At 49.9% G+C, this 16,884-nt stretch overlaps 1 protein-coding gene across 1 annotated transcript in view; it reads left to right on the top strand.

The window, feature by feature from the left end:
- The window catches only part of LOC135104262 (mucin-2-like), a 62,749-nt gene extending 48,902 nt beyond the window's left edge, over window positions 1-13,847 (top strand). Inside the window, 9 exon segments of the mRNA XM_064011452.1 lie at window positions 46-194; window positions 737-859; window positions 1,215-1,333; window positions 1,335-1,467; window positions 1,778-1,915; window positions 2,191-2,414; window positions 2,417-3,057; window positions 3,707-9,152; window positions 12,328-13,847. Coding sequence (XP_063867522.1) covers window positions 46-194; window positions 737-859; window positions 1,215-1,333; window positions 1,335-1,467; window positions 1,778-1,915; window positions 2,191-2,414; window positions 2,417-3,057; window positions 3,707-9,152; window positions 12,328-13,338 — 7,984 coding nt within the window. The 3' untranslated portion in view covers window positions 13,339-13,847.
- The last annotated feature ends 3,037 nt before the right edge of the window (window positions 13,848-16,884 follow it).

Below are 16,884 nucleotides of genomic sequence, written 5' to 3'. Positions count from 1 at the left end.
TTACATATACACATATATGCATACACATAGTCACTCCACCAACAGGCCCGCCACGACTGCATCCACTCGTCAGGAACCAAGCACCAGGCGACGACCAGGCACCAGGCGACGACAAGGCGGCAAGCGGCCCACCACCACCACCATCCACCCACTGAAAACCCCGCCTCCCCCCACCACCCCCAGCCCTGTCTCCAGTAAGGGGCCCCCTGTGCATTAGTAGATGGATGGATTGGTGGACGGATGGATGGATGGATGAATAAATAGATAGATAGATTGCTTAACTCTGCTAGTGGGTGATTGATAGACATATAGTAGTAGTAGTAGTAGTAGTAGTAGTAGTAGTAGTAGTAGTAGTAGTAGTAGTAGTAGCAATAGTAATAGTAGCAGTGGTAGTAGTAGTAGTAGTAGTAGTAGTAGTAGTAGTAGTAGTAGTAGTAGAAACTATTGTTCATTTTCCTTCCTGTTTTTGTTCATATTCTTGTTCTTATTCTTAACGTCATTATTATCATTAGTATTTTTCTGTTACTGCCACTACTACTAGTGCTATCATTTATGTTATAGTACTTCCGTTATTTTCATTATTTTGTTAATTTTTTATTCATTTTATTAATTTATTAATTTATTTATTTGTTTATTCATTTATTCACTTATTTACTCATTCATCGCTAAAATTATAATCATCGTCGTTGTTTTCGTCGTCGTCATCGCTCGCCTGACCTGGTTCCACCCGCTTCAGGTTTCGCTTGTCGTCGTGAGGGCTTCTTCCCGAATCCCGACGACTGCCACAAGTACTACTGGTGCCTGGACTCTGGCGCTTCTGGGCTCGGCATTGTGGCCCACACCTTCACTTGCCCCTCTGGTTAGCATCAGACTTCTGACACACTCCTTCCTCATGCTTGCTTTGTCACTAACCCCACACTTTTTAAATTCCTCACTCTCTTCTTCTTTTCTTGCTTCCTTTTCATAAGGTATTTCATCCTTCATTTCTTCTTAACTACCTCATTCCCTTTTCTTTATTTTTCGACGTATTCATCCTTCATCCCTTCCTAAATGCCTCATTCCTTCATTTTTTCTTTCCTTTCTTTCTTTCTTAACGTAGTCACTCTTCATTCCTTTCTTGATGTATCATTCCTTCCTTTCCTTCCCTCCTTTTTTCACGCATTCATCATTCGTACCTCCCACAAAGCGCCCATCACTACTACTCTCTCCCTCAGACCTTGTGTTCAGCAAAACGATTGACGGCTGTGATCACCCAACGCGAGCCAAGTGTAGCACCACCAAGAGGAACAGAGGAGGAGCCAGTGCCACCACCCAGGGTCCGTCTACTCCTATTCCCACCACCACGGAGATCCCTGTTGACTACTCTTACCTCGACGACTACTATCAGGACGAGGAGGATTACTACTACGACTACTACTACGATGAGGAGCCGCCAGCAAAGGAGACTCCAGACACTGCTTCTAGACAGTAAGAAGCGTGATTTGCTTGTGGTTCTGTGAGGGTGAGATATTAGAGTGTGTTATGTAGTGAATATTTAGTTTATTTTTATTGTTTGTAATTTTTCTAATCGCGTTTTTTTTCTTTTATTGCTATCTCTGCCTCTTTTGTCGTCATTTTTTTCCCTGCTTCCTTATCCTTCTTGTTTTCGTTTTCGTCGTTGTCTGCATACTTGTCTCCGTCTTGTTTTCTTTTTTCTTCTCTTCCTCTTGCTGCTCTATCATCGTCCTCTCTGCTCTTCCTCCTCCTCCTCCTCCTCCTCCTTCACTTGATTCTCTAGATTCCAAAACTCGGGCGGCAACCAGTTCTCCGAAGACCCGACAACTGCCACCGAGACCCCAGAGACCCAGGACACTGCCACCGGTGCCAGGCTCGGGGGCCGTACCCGCCCCCAGTACAGCTCCATCACCCGAGACAGGTATGTAGGTTCCCGCACCACCTACCCGCCCTCCACCTTTTGTTTTCTAGTATAACCACCCTTCACCCTTTGTTTTCTAATAGAGGTTAATGTTTCCTTTAGTTTCTCCTCCTCCCCTTATGGCCAGTGTCGGCCGGTCTGTGTGTTGTATATTCCTGAATGTCATGCCAGGCAGTCTCTCCTCTGAACATTGTCAGTCACTTTCACGCCTCCTCCCGCCGCCCCGTCGTCTCCTCTCACGGTGAGAAGTCATGATTTTGCTGGATCTTTCACAGACCTCAGACACCCGTGTCCGCCAATGAGGATGTCGCCAGTACCGGTCGCCAGGACGTGCGCGGCTCAGGCAACGCCCGGCCGCAGTACACCACCATCACCAGGGACCGCCCCGCCTCCGCCGCCGAGCCAGAGCAGGCGGCGCAGCCCAGGGAGAGCGACGCGCCCACGGGAGAGCGCCAGTACACTACCATCGAAAGACAGCGCCCTGCCGCTCAGAACCGCCCCGTAGAGCAAGACACCGAGCCAAGGCAAGTAGCACCTCCTACAGAAGAACGCCAGTACGCCACCATCGAAAGACAGCGTCCTACAGCTCTCCCGGTCCAGCAGGAGAGCGAGACGAGGCAGGACGCTCCTCCCACAGGAGAGCGCCAGTACGCCACCATCGAGAGACAAACCCCGGCCGCTCGTCCTGCCCAGCAGGAGAGCGAGACAAGGCAGGCCGCTCCTCCCACGGGAGAGCGCCAGTACGCCACCATCGAGAGACAACGCCCGGCTGCTCGTCCTGCCCAGCAGGAGAGCGAGACGAGGCAAACAGCTCCGGTTACCGGAGAGCGGCAGTACAGTACCATCGAGAGGCAGCCCCCTGCCGCACAGCGCCACCCCACCCAACAGGAGAGCCCGGCAGTGGAAGCTGACCCTGTCACAGGAGACCTCGAATACGTTGTTATTGAAAGGGTTCGACCAGCGACGTCCAACAGAGTGACGCCGGCAGCCGAGAGTCTTTTCCCGACGGAACCAACTCTTGAGTACGTGACCATAACTCGCACCCGGCTCTCTCCCACCGCCACCCTTCCTCTCTCCTCCGTCACTGAGGCCACAGTTAGTGCGGCAGAAGGTCTGGAGGGCAGAGCTCCCTCCACCTCCAGGTATCCTGACTGTGCTGCGCAGAGTTGTCTCGCTGGGCCGCTGGTCGCTGCTTTATTCTGGCTTTACTTCATCTGCTTCTTGTATGTGATTGTTGCGTTTGTTTCAGCGGACCATCACCGCTGGCCTCCGATCAAGACGGAGAACCAGCTCCCCACTAACCGCCATTTGCCTCAATCTTTGTCTTTTAACATTCTTTATGCATCAACTCATGACTCCTCAGACTGTCCTCCTGACTCCCTGATATATTGCTTTGTATTGTTGTCTTTGATTTCCTTAACATTTTATTGCTCTTTTATACTAAACCGTCCTTGTCCTCCGGTACGTGTCTGTGTGTTGCTTTTCACTCCTGCAACACCTCACCGCCGCCAGTGGGAAGCCAGAGTCGCCTGAGCCGTGTGTTGTGTGTTATGTGTTGTTTGGTGCTCCATGTGTTGCTCAGCTTCATTCAGCGCTTCTAAGAAAAGTTTTGATGTTGATTTTTTAAGCTTTTTTGTGCTCATCAATTTTCAAAGTCATGATATTTGCTCTAAAATAACTAATCAGACTTCCAACACGCCGCTGGGTTCCCTACGACAGGCTTCCCTCGGCACTCCCAGCGGGTTTGTGTGGAGCCTTGACTTTATACTGACTGAGCTTATTTCCCATCAGGTACGTCACGATCCAACGAGAGCGGCCCGCCACCTCCGCCAAGCCCGCCACAGAGGAGCCCTTCGTCCCCGAGGAGCCTGAGGTGACCAGCCCGCCCGTAAGTTCGCCCACCGCCAGCTCCCGGCCGCTGGTGGTGCCTCCACCAACATCAGCGTCCACAGTAACGCCCTCCTCCACAGACAATGTTGTGGAGAATCTGTTGCATGATGGTTTGACTCATTCTCCGGGTACTGCGGCTCCTTCCTCGGCGGGGCTCCCTCATTCCGGTGCCGAGGCGGAACGCCCCTCGCTGCCCGCCCTGGGGGAGGCAGAGGCGCTGGGCACTGACCAGCCTGACTTAGCTACACTAACACTCTCTGACTTATACTTAACTCAATCTCTTGATGGCGGGACCTTTAATGACATTTCGGAGATCCCCCACCAGCGAGTCTACCGCCGTGAGCCGCGCGACCGCATCCGTGAGTCGCCAGTTCGCACGCGAGTGTCCTCATCTCGCAGGAGAGTCTCGGCAGGCCACAGACTCGTCCCTCAGAGGGTTGTCACAGCCGACCAGGCAGAGGCCCTGGCGCACGTGACTCCTGGCACCCTGTTCTCCCTGATGGACGTGCCGGAGTTCAGGCCGCAGCCGGTGCACACTGTGCCCAGACTAACCCCCATCAGGGTGTCCCCTGAGGTTGTAGCACCGCTGGACGACATGGCCACCGAGGAACCGATAACTGAGCTTGCCACGGAAGCCTCGGACGTTCCTGCCACTGATACAGTCTTGGAGAAGGCCACTGAGCCGGCAGCGGCTGGCGATGCCACGGCCGTGCCGAACGAGGAACCCTCGCACCTCGCGGACGCCTCTTCAGTTGCAGGGGTGATCGGCGATTTCGCGATAGAGGACTATTATTACTACGACGATGATTTCCTGTACGATGAAACTACACTAGCGGCGACAGACGCTCCCAGGCACGCGAAAAATGACTTTGTGCGAAACACCAGGACGAATCAGAGGGGGCGGGGAAAAGAGCTCACGCCCACAGACCACACCGCGCAGCAGGCACTCACGACCCACACCACAGAACACCCGAAACAAATAACAGATCAGATGCAACAACCATCAACAACGACTACCACTGCCACTACAGCAACATTAAGACAACACCACTTAACATCTGACAGCACCACACAGCAGCAAGACTCCACACCTGAACTTGCCACGGAACACCACAACAGAGACCAACATGCAGCACTTGACCCCACCACACAGCAGGGCTTTACAGAACTAGATTACTGGGAGGTCGACTACTCCACAGACCAACATACCACAGAACCACAACAGCAGCTGACAGAACGACACCACATAGCACCTGTACACATCACAGAGCCGCGCTTTACACCTGACCCCACCTCAGAGCCGCCCCGCCTGGTCGAGCCACACCACGTTGCGCCGCCCCACCTTAGCGAGCCAGACGATATAGTGTCACGCATAGAGGCACTACTGACCGACAGTGCCTCCCACGATCTAGGAGCGCGACGTGACCTGTGGGTGCACGGCGGCCATGTACTTGATGAAAATGTAGCACCTCTCGCTGCGCACGCCACGGTAACCGACTTGGTGCAGCCCGCCGCCTCCATTGCCCACGGTCAAGTCTTCCACAGCAACGTGCTGACTCATAGCGACTTGCTGTCAAAGGATAAATTTGTGTCACACGATTACCACGACTACGGCACCTACGATTATGATTACTATGGCACGCAAGACTATTATGCTCAGGATCATGCGGTACAGACTGGCCAGGACACCGGTGTAGATCATGTGGCTCAGACTCAGGCTGATCAGGTGACCAGTACAGACCATGTGACACAGGTTGATCAGGTTACTAGTTCAAACGGGGCGACACTGGATGGTCAAGTCGCTGATACAGACCTTGTGACACAGGATGGTCTAGGAACCAGCACGGATCGTGTGACGCAGGATGGCCAGGTCACCAGTACAGATATTGTGACAGAGACAGAATCTGTAATACAGGAGGAGCAGGTGAGCAGCACAGACTACGTGACAGAGGCAGATGTGGTGACACAGGACAGCCGCACGGCACAGGTCAGCGATGCAGCGCCAGACAGCCAAATGACTGAGCAGGATTCCGTGACACAGGTTAGCTCTGTGGCAAATGCAGACTACGAGACAGAAACTGACCGCGTGACCCAGAGTCTCCTTGCAGCCCAAGATGGCCAAGTGACCAGTGCTGATTACGTGACAGAGGCAGACGCCACATCACAGGTTGGTCTTGTAACAGAGACAGATTTTGTAACAGAGGCGGATTTGACAGCACAAGTGGGCCACGCAACACTAGATGGCCATGCCACCCAGGATGGTCGAGTGACCCAGGACAGTCCGGTGGAACAAGAAGTCCAGGTTGACCACGTAGCTCTAGAAGTTTCTGTGACTCCAGACAGTCCAGTGGCACAAAATGAGCAGGTGACTCGGCGTGCACCAGTGATACCAGATGCTGATGTGATTAAAAATGTCGAAGCAGCCCTGGCTGGCCTTGCGACTCAGACTGACCACACAGCACAAGACGTCGCTGTGACCCAGAGCAGCCATGTAGCCCAGAGTGGCCGTGTAGCCCAGAGCAACCGTGTAGCCCAGAGTGGCCGTGTAGCTCAGAGCGGCCGTGTATCCCAGAGTGGCCGTGTAGCCCAGAGTGGTCGAACAAGCCACGACAGTCAGGCGGGAAGCACAGATTACGTAGCGCAGGATGGCCAGCATGAAGACTACGGGGACTACCTTAGCTACTCCGACTACTACAGCACGGGTGGCCGAGCGGGAGACAGGGATTACTGGACTTACACAGACTATGCTGGGCAGGACACTGACTATGCCTACGACTATTACAGTAATCAAGCAACACAGAGTCGGTCCCCTGTACACAGCGGCCACACCGCGCAGAGAGGTCGTACCTCATCACGCGGACACACCTCTTCACGGGGACGCACATCATCACAGGGACACACGAGATCCCGCGGTCGTACAACGTCGCGTGGTCGTACTACATCGCGAGGCCGCGTTGCGCAGCCTGCATTCGTGACGCACCATGACAGCGCAACACAGAGCGATTTTGCCGCACACAGTATTCCAAGGACGAGACATGACTCATTTACACACTCTGCTCCCGCAACGAGCCACAGCTCTGCTGTTCACGACACTACAGCAACACGACGTAACTTTGCCGCGCCGCAGTTTGCAACCAGGCAACGTGACTTTGCTCCGCAAGGTCTTTCAGCAACACAGCACAACTCGCCTTCACAGCATCAGCTAGCAACACAACACGACACTGCTGAACACGATGTTACAATACCAGAACGTGACTTCCTCGCTGAAATTGCTGCTGCGACAGCGTTACATGTTACGCCAGACGATGTGTCAGCAGCACCAAACATTGCCGCACAGAGCCCACCTACACCAAGTATTGCCACACAGGACGTAGAAACACCAGACTTTGCCACGCAGAATGTAGCAACACAAGTCGACACTGCTGTACACGATGTTGCAGACATTCTTGCAGAAGTTCTTGCAGTAACAGCGTCACAGAGTGTTGCAGCAACAGACAGTAGCTTTGTTGCGGAAGCTGTTACATCAACAGCGTCACAGGATGCTGCACAAACAGCGTCACATGATGTTGCACAAACAGCACCACAGGATGTTGCAGCAACAGCACCACAGAATGTAGCAGCAACTGAGCGTAACTTTGCTGCAGAAGTAATTGCAGCAACAACGTCAGAGGATGTTGCAACAACGGAGCGCAGCTTTACTGCAGAAGTTGTTGCAACTAAACAAGATGCTTCAGCAAATAAGCACGTCTTTGCTGAACCAGATGCTGTAGCAACACAACATGCCTTTACTGTACTAGGTGCCGCAGCAACACAACGTGACTTTGTTGCAGATATTGTTACAGCAACAGCTGCACAAGATACTCTACAAGAAGTTGCAGTAACACAGCGCGACTTTACTGCACAAGATCTTTCAGCAAAAGGACGTGATCTCGGTGCACAGGACATAGTAGTACAACATGGCACTGCTACAGCAACACAACATGACTTCCCTGCACAAGCTGGCTTCGCAGCACAGACAGGTAATCTAGCGGGCGGTGATTACTACGCACAATATGAGTATGTGACAGACGATTTCGTGACGGAGAGCGAGTCTGTGGCCCGCGGCGACCAGGCGGCGCGAGGCAGGAGCGTCACGCGGGGCAGAACTTTGTCGCAGTCAAATGATGCGTCACCGCAGGACTACCTGGCGACAGATGGCGACTTTGTTTCTTACGATTTTGATTACGTAACACCAGTGGCCGCGGCTCACGGTGGTGACTACCCCACCCCACAGGACTGGGACGTGACATGGGGCGACTACCAGACAGGTGATGCTGCGAGACACAGAGACCTGGTGACACAGACCGCTGACGTAGCGCGGACAGACACTTTCCAGACACAGAAAACCACAACTTCTCTCGATGACATTGTACACAGTGACCTTCAGACACCTCTCCCGCCCTCCACCCCGGATGCTCGCTCTTCATCCCCGCTGCACGGGTCTGAGTTGGGAGTAGCCGAAATAACCTCACCTGTATCTGAGACTTCCCTAACCCCAGCGCCGCCTGGCGTGGCCGCTGGTACTGTAGATCCCTCCCCGGCTATCAGATCCAAGGTAGTGGTGGTAGTGGAGGGGACAGACACTCTCCAAAACCCTCTGCAGACTCCTTACGTCCCCAGCGGATCACTCAGTAGTCTTTCTCCTCCCCTTACTACTTCCTCTCTAACGGTGCATGGTACTGAGGTCCTTTCTGAATCTCCGAGGGATACTTTGCATGACGAGGGTCTCCGCAGGACGCCCAAGGAGGGCACAGACTCTCCTCTTCCACTAGTGCATGACTCTCGACCTGGCGCGGCGCCGCAGGTCGCGCAGGGCGGCCGGAGCCTGCATGGGCAACCCCCCTCCCTGCATCTTGACAACTTCGCCTTTGAGGATTACTATTACTACGATGAAGATTTTCTCTACGGCGACCTTAAGTCCCATGGCCTCGACCCCACAACCGCATCCTCCTCACCATCATTGCCACCACCATCAACCACCACTTCCACCACACGTGACACTCTCACCACAGCCACCTTCACTACCCGCTCAAGGGTCCCACTGCGTCCCAAGGGTTCTGTTGCAAGGGGTCGAGGCGTGGGGCAGCATGCGGGCCCTTCTCCTGCCATTGGCAGCCGCGGCTCCCACTCTGAACTCCATCACACTCCCGTGCACCTGCAAACTCTGGGTGGCGGGAGGATGAAGGAGGCAGAGTTTGTTGCCAAGGGGCAACCAGTGGACAGCGAACGGTCCCCCACCCTCGTCCCCACCCCGCAGAGGAGGGTCGTGGTGAGGAAGAGGCTCGGGAACAACGACTCCCCCACTCACGTAATTATCTTTGGTTTGGTTTTCTTTCTTCTCCTTTCCTGGGTGTCGGGTGTAGCGTTGGTGTGTGTGTTGGTATGCTCTTGGACTGTAAATATGTGTAGACCTCCCTTCCTCCCCCTCCCATCCCTCTCCCCTTTGACCCATCCATCTTCATCCAGTCCTCTTCCCCCCTCTGTGCACTTTCCTCCCTGTACATAGTGAGTAGTTTCTGTACTCATTGACAGTGAACCAGAGTGTACATAGTGTACAGAACCGCATGTGGGGATGAGCATGTAGTACCAGTAGTAGACAATGCACTCTGATTGACGTATTGTGTACAGTAGCAAAGTATTAAATAGTAAATATACTATGAACCCAAGTAGCAAGCCATAATGTAGCACACAGTTGGTCGTAGAGCAACACTTGACAACAGTAAATGAACTTACTGACCAGAGAATGCCCTTCACGTATCCTCGTTAAAAGCATGACGATGAGATGATGTTGATTAATGTTAATATATATATAGTAGTACCTAAGTGTAACCCATGAGTAACTTGACCCCTCATCCTCCCTCCACCACACTGACGATTGACCGACCCTCACGAGGACTTGAGCGGCTGGACTTGGATGGACTTACTTTTCTCTTTCAGGACTTGGAGGTCAAAGAGAGGAGAGGGGACTGTGAGAGGTCACCAGGAGAGACCCCGGTTCCGCGGTGGCTCTTCCTGTGTGCTCTGGTTGTTCTGCAACTCCTTTGGTATAAATGACTGTCTCTTGCAGATTATTCCCCTCCCCCTCCTCCTCCTTCTCCTACCCCTGCCCTCTCAAAAAAATAAATAAAAAAAAAAAAAAGGTGCAAAATGCCAAACTTCTGACCTAAAGTGGGGTAAGAGAATGTTTTGTTTCCTCCTGAGTTGATGACTATTCCTGTCACTTCCTGTGTTTGCTGTTGCTGCTGCTGCTTGATCTGCACCATCAGTTGGTTCCTCTCTCCCTCCCTCACTCCCTGCCTCTTCCTCCTCCACTCCCACCTACTCCTCCTCCTACACTATTTTCGCAAGCGCCTACACTTTTCTTCCTCCTCTTTCCTCCTCTTACTATACAAATATAACACTTCCAGTTGCAGACACACTCCTCCACTACAGACTCTCATCACCATCATCACCATCGATATCATCATCACGCGTCTTCATCTTAACGACTGAAAAATGAAAAGGAAGAGGAAATATTCACAGGCATCGGGGGAATGAGAAAATTCCTTTGTTTCTTGATGTGTGGGTTTTTTTTTTTTTTTGTCTTTTCAGATTCTCGTCCAGTCAGCAAAAAGAACGTAAATATTACCTTTTCTAACTTAACAGTGTAGACAAAAACACTGGAGAGTTTAGACATGTTGCTGACGAGACCAATAAAACTCAAAATTATGTAATGAAGTTAGGTATTGTAGGAAGAATAGGAAGAAGACAGACAGACACAGAGAGAGAGAGAGAGAGAGAGAGAGAGAGAGAGAGAGAGAGAGAGAGAGAGAGAGAGAGAGAGAGAGAGGGGGGGGGAAAAACTTGATCGGGCAGCTCCAGAAGTTGTCACCTAAAACAAGTTCTGGAGCTCCAGATAGTATAGGTGAAAGATTTAATATGTTATAGTTTCCCCTGAATAATCACGTTTTTTTTTCATGCCGTTTTCTTTTAAATTAATAGGTGGCTTGCGTATTCCTTGTAACTTGAGATATATCTGAACAGGAATCACCGAATGATGTACATGTGGGTGTCTGGGAAAGATTCGTGGTAAGATATAAGTATCAGATAATAAAAGGGTGATTTTCAGTTAACTAAATACAATTATATGTCAATATTTCCGCAGAGATAAGTGTTTAGGTCCGATTGCAGGGATGACTTTGATATTATAAGGAGGAATGAAGTAGGAACGATTGAAATATTGATAAGGATGTTACAAGTTACCCACACCGTCAGAGCCACACAAATCTCACTGCCAACACTAATAATTACTGCCACACACCACAGCCATCACGCCTAAGTGATACAAGCACCATCAAATTGCAACCACCACCACCACTACCATAAGGCACCACAACCACCACCGCCACCACCACTACTTCCACGATCACTTTTATCACCAAGCACCACCACCACAGCCATTACCACCACACACCACGACCACCATTACCACACATCGCTATCACTATTCCCCACCACCAGCACACACCATAACAACCATCACCACAACCACAAGCACACAGCACTAAGCACCACCACCACCTGCACCACTACCACCACCACTCTATCCTACTACCTTTACTCTAGCGGCGTTTGGACTCAGCACCAACTTTCCTATTTAAAATTCAGCTGCGGGAGGTGAAAGGAATGATTTAAACAAACCTAATATTACCTCATTTTTCAAAACCTCTGACTCTCGACCTTTTTTCTCGGACTATTATTATTTTTTTTACCCCTTTTCACTCCTCCATTTCATTGTGCTCGTCTGTTTGTCTGTCTGTCCGTCTGTCTGTCCGTCTCTCTGTCTGTCTGTCTGTCTGTCTCACCCCAACTACTGTCACTCCCCACTACTGCAGACGATAACCATTGCAGGACGCGTGTTTCTGATGACTGTTACTGTTGTCGTTGTTATTGTCGTTGTCCCGGGTACTCTTAATTATATGTACTCTCTCTCTCTCTCTCTCTCTCTCTCTCTCTCTCTCTCTCTCTCTCTCTCTCTCTCTCTCTCTCTCTCTCTCTCTGCAATGCACAGGACTTCTAGTTAAAGTAATTTTCTTATTTACTTTTTTTCTTTTCATCAAAATAAGTTAAATTGTATTTTTGTAATATTCTAATTTCTTCTAACCTATTCTATTGTTTTTGGTTAGTGAGTTATTTTCACTTAAGTTAAGGTGTGTGTGTGTGTGTGTGTGTGTGTGTGTGTGTGTGTGTGTAAGAGAGAGAGAGAGAGAGAGAGAGAGAGAGAGAGAGAGAGAGAGAGAGAGAGAGAGAGAGAGAGAGAGAGAGAGAGAGAGAGAGAGAGAGAGAGAGAGAGAGAGAGAGAGAGATAATAATAAGTGTGTGTGTCTGTGTGTGTGTGTGTGTGTGTGTGTGTGTGTGTGTGTGTGTGTTATTCGCCCTTAAGGTCTCTAATCCATCTCTCCCTCCCCCCCGTGTGTGTGTGTGTTTGTGTGTGTGACGTGCAGGTGGAGGAGGTGACCCGCCCCGTGCCCAGAATCCGAGTGCCCACTTCCCGGCCCCGCGCCCCCACGCCTCCAGGAAACTTCTTCCGTGCCCGCACCACCACCACCACCCCTGCCACCGAGCAGCCCGACACCCTCCGCCCGGAGTCCCGAGAGCGCCCGACCCGACCCCCTGTCATCCGAAGACCGGCTCGTCCCGCTGTGGAGGCCGCCAGGACCACACCACCCGAGGAAGAAGTTGCCGTCACTCTTCCTGCCACTGAGATCCCTGAAGCGGGTCCCTCCGCCCTCCCCGTCCCCGCCGAGGAGGAGCCACTCCCTGTCTTCCCCGAGGATGTGCTAGAGACCACCTTCGTGCCGGAGACTTCTGATAAACCTTCCCTGTTTTCTCTCTTCACACTTTCCCCTGACCTGCCTGACCCCACCTCCCCTGCCTTCACCTCCCCCGCCCCCACCACGCCAGCCCCCACCACGCCAGCCTCGACCACGCCCAAGCCCAGGCTTCGCATAACACCAAGACCCATACGCCCACGTGTCCGCCCAAGCTTTAAACCGCGACCTACCACACCCCAACCCACCACATCCGAACCAACTACCCCTTCCCGGCCATCCCCGCCCCCCACGCTGCCACCCCGGCCCCGCGCTCCTAGACCCACGCTGGCGCCCTTCTCCCGCATCCCTGAGGCTCCAGCAGCGGGCGGTCCTCCAGCGTCATCAATCCTGGACGGCACTGATTACTATGACTACTACTACGATGACCTGGACGGTGTCCTCACAGGCACTCTGGGTGACCTGGCCTCGCTGACGGACAAGGCGGTGCTGCTGCCCGATGGCTCCGTGCAATGCTACGACACCGGCTACTTCGTGCATCCCCACTCGTGCAAGAAGTTCATTTCGTGCTCCAAGACGGTGCGCGGGCTGGTGCGAGGCTGGGTGTATACCTGCCCACAGAATCTCGTGTTTGACCCTGTTGGCGGCATGTGCAACTGGGCCGAGGCGGTTGACTGTCAGTAATAAACAATGACAGCGACGCGGAGTGGCAACAACGGCGCCAGACCACGACACAAGTAACATCTGCATAATGAGGGGATGCAACATCAACGGGGACAGCAGACGAAGCAGTCCTCGTTCCGCCACAACACGCACCCCACCCCGCCACGAGACTCACAACATTGCCCAACACTTTACACACTGTAAGGTCTGCTTGCCTGGATATGTTGAAAATGGTATTTAACAATTAAGATCTGTAATCTCTCCCATCTTCTTTATGTCCAGAAACACTCCCTTACCGATACTTGACTGTTGAACGTCATGCAAGAAGGCAACACACCCCGAGGGTGGGTGTGCGTCACGACCTCCCTCGTTCTGGACTACATCACACATGTTCATCCTCACCATCTGTCATCGATGTACTAGCAAAGCCTGACCGTGAGGCGCTCCGGAATTTTGTTGTTGATTTGAATTATTTCCCACTTTTAGTTATGTGTGTGTTTAGTTTAGTGTGTGTGTGTGTGTGTGTGTGTGTGTGTGTGTGTGTGTGTGTGTGTGTGTGTGTGTGTGTGTGTGTGTGTATTATGCATGTGTGAGTGCTTATATATATATATATATATATATATATATATATATATATATATATATATATATATATATATATATATATATATATATATATATATATATATATATATATATATTCAGACATGTTAATTATTGCACCAAGATGGACATCGTTGGTCCATGTTGAATGTGTATATAGTATTTTATAATAAACATCCGTATATTATCTTTGCTTCATATCCTGAGCCTCGGTGGTCGTGGTGGTGCAGTGACAGCAGCTCATTGCTTCAGTATTTGCGGGACTCAGCTTCCTTCCCCCGCACCTCCTCGCCGAATGATACGCATAATCTTTGCAGCATTTCCCTTGTTGATGCAGATATGATGTGTTCACAGCACTGGTAACGAACTCATGTAACAACAGATAACTCAGTCACCTCCCTTCATCCGCATAATAATCAACACTCCCTCCACGTTCACTACTGCTTTGTTATGCTGACTTTTACCAGTCGCCACCCAATGCTCACACACGGAAAGGTTAAACAGCCATGGCTGGCACCTCCATCACATTTGCTATTCATATAACCTAAAACATGTGGTCACCAGCACCAACCTTGGCCGATACCGCATTCTGGACACCTCGTCGTCCTAATGTCCACTACTTTTAACAGACTCTCGTACAAGTTATCATTATATTATTATACCAATGACAGTTCTACACCATCAATAGAAAAGGACATCCATGAGAACACGGTATATAATTTATATGGTCTTTAAAGTAATCCTAGTCTTCATGAGAATTAAAAACGTCTGAGAGTGAGGACGAAGGAAGCTTGGCTCGGCGTGGCTCGTGGCCTGCGTGCGTGAGAGCAGGGAGGGAAGGCTGGAGCATTCCGCCCTGCAGCCAACACAATGCAGATGTTAGTCACAAGGAGGAAATGAGCGATAACCTCGCCAGACAACTACGAAAATAATAAAATCTCAGCCAGAAGAAACTAAAAAAAAAAAAAAAAAATCGAAGTAGTTTTCTCACATTGTAGGATAAATATGAATGATATGCGATAGAAACCAAGGAGGCAGTAGTGGGTCGCTTTAGGGATAACTTACGAAGGTATCTAGCAAACTGTACAACTATTGATTTTATATCGTATGTTCCCAGCAAGGTGTAAGAACGGTAGTTGGTTAATGATATGTGAGCTACAGCGTTTGACTAAGGAAGTTCACTTGAGTATTAATATCTACTACTTCATTTAATCCATTCACCGTTACAAATAGTTTTTTAAACTTATGCACTTGTCATCCAGAATAGGATAAACAGATATAATTGCAGTCGATGTGTAACTAAAGGGGATTTTCAGCTCTTTCATTACAAAATAAATAAGTAAATAAAATAAAATAAAGTCATAAACTTCATAAGATCCTCTACTTGATGTTCAGAATAACATTAATAAACTGATATCGTGGCATTGAAAGTGCTGACGTCACCTTATCCCTTGCGTCACCGTTCCTCCCCGCGGCGTCGTGTATTACCTGTTCCTCGTGTTCTCGCTCTCGTCTCGTGTCATATCGCCACGTGACACCGCTGCGTGACGTGCCTTCCCCTCATTAATTTACACGGAGAGTTGCTCAAACCAAGGCTGCCTCGACCCACTAAGGGAGAATATGTGCGTATACTGTAATAGATCTTGGCCCATATGATGAAACGCTTCCTTACAAGATCTTTTTAGAGCTCATAGAGATAATCAGTCTGGTTCCCAAGGGTGTTTTCCCCATACATGAAGAGGAATCGTTGTTAAACTAGCACTAGATTCATTAGAACACATTGAAAATCCTAACACCTTCCAGTGGAGTCTGTTAACAGTACTCGAGATAGGACGCGGAAATATTTGAGAATATTACGGTACCTAATATCAAAGGTTGAATAATCTATATTTTAAACACGGAATATTTTATGAAAAGACAACTGCCCTCAGTTGAATGACCGTTGTGCACGCCATCCTCGCTGTTTCTCCCATCCTGACACCCTTACACATGGGACTTTCCCTCAGCATGAATTCTCCTTAGCGCCAGTCTATACTCATTCGGGTTCCAGGAAATAAATCGTCACCGTATTCTCAAACACTTAAAAATCCTCGACTACTTTTAGCAGACTTTAGTAGAGATTACTGGGATTTTTAAGAGCGTTTTCGTGATTCTAGTGATAAGTAAACATAAATTCTGTATCGTGAACGGGAAAGGCAACTCTGAAAGCCGGAATAGTCATCTCTGTAACACTTGAAAATACTCCTTATAAGTCCTCAACTCTTTAAAGTACAGGCCCGGAGTGTTGGCGCCTCCCAGTCACCAACCGAGGGAAGAGGGACGAGAGTGAGTCAGGTTCCCTCCCTCCCTTGTTGCCACGGGTGATTAGGAAAAACAGAATGGAAATTCATTACAATGGCAATGGTATGCAGGTGATATTATCGTTCGTTCTGAGATAGTGACCAGTTCCAACACATTACTATCATTGTTGTTTGTTTGTTGTTGTTGTTGTTGTTGTTGTTGTAGCTGCTGCTGTTGTTGTTGTTATTGTTGGTGATGATGTTATCATTGGCGTTACTGTCATTATCATAATCAACATTTTTTTTTCATAATAAATTAATGCATCTCAGTGAGAAAAAATTCAAAGCAATACCTCATTTTCAGAGAACAGAATAATTATCAAACACTGGATGCAAAGGCGCCCTGAACTCCTACATTAACTTTTGGATTAGTCACACCTGTTAATATTTACGTACATCATTTATTTGCCCCTTTTTTTCGTTTTTTCTCTACATTTTTTTCTTCTACTTTCGCCTTATCAGCATCTCCAGAACCCGTCCCTCTCTCTCTCTCACTCTCTCCACATCCCACCCATGCCTCCAGCCGTTCACCCTCGATTTCTGAAGTTTCTACGACCACATGCTTCTTTAAAACGCTATCTCTCCGTCCTATATTCCTAATCTCCCCCTCAACCTTTAGCCCCGT

Source organism: Scylla paramamosain, chromosome 10 (genome assembly GCF_035594125.1).
Source record: "Scylla paramamosain isolate STU-SP2022 chromosome 10, ASM3559412v1, whole genome shotgun sequence".
NCBI lineage: Eukaryota > Metazoa > Arthropoda > Malacostraca > Decapoda > Portunidae > Scylla > Scylla paramamosain.
The sequence above is the reverse complement of the archived record's forward strand: the minus strand, read 5'-3'. Positions and strand labels throughout refer to the sequence as shown.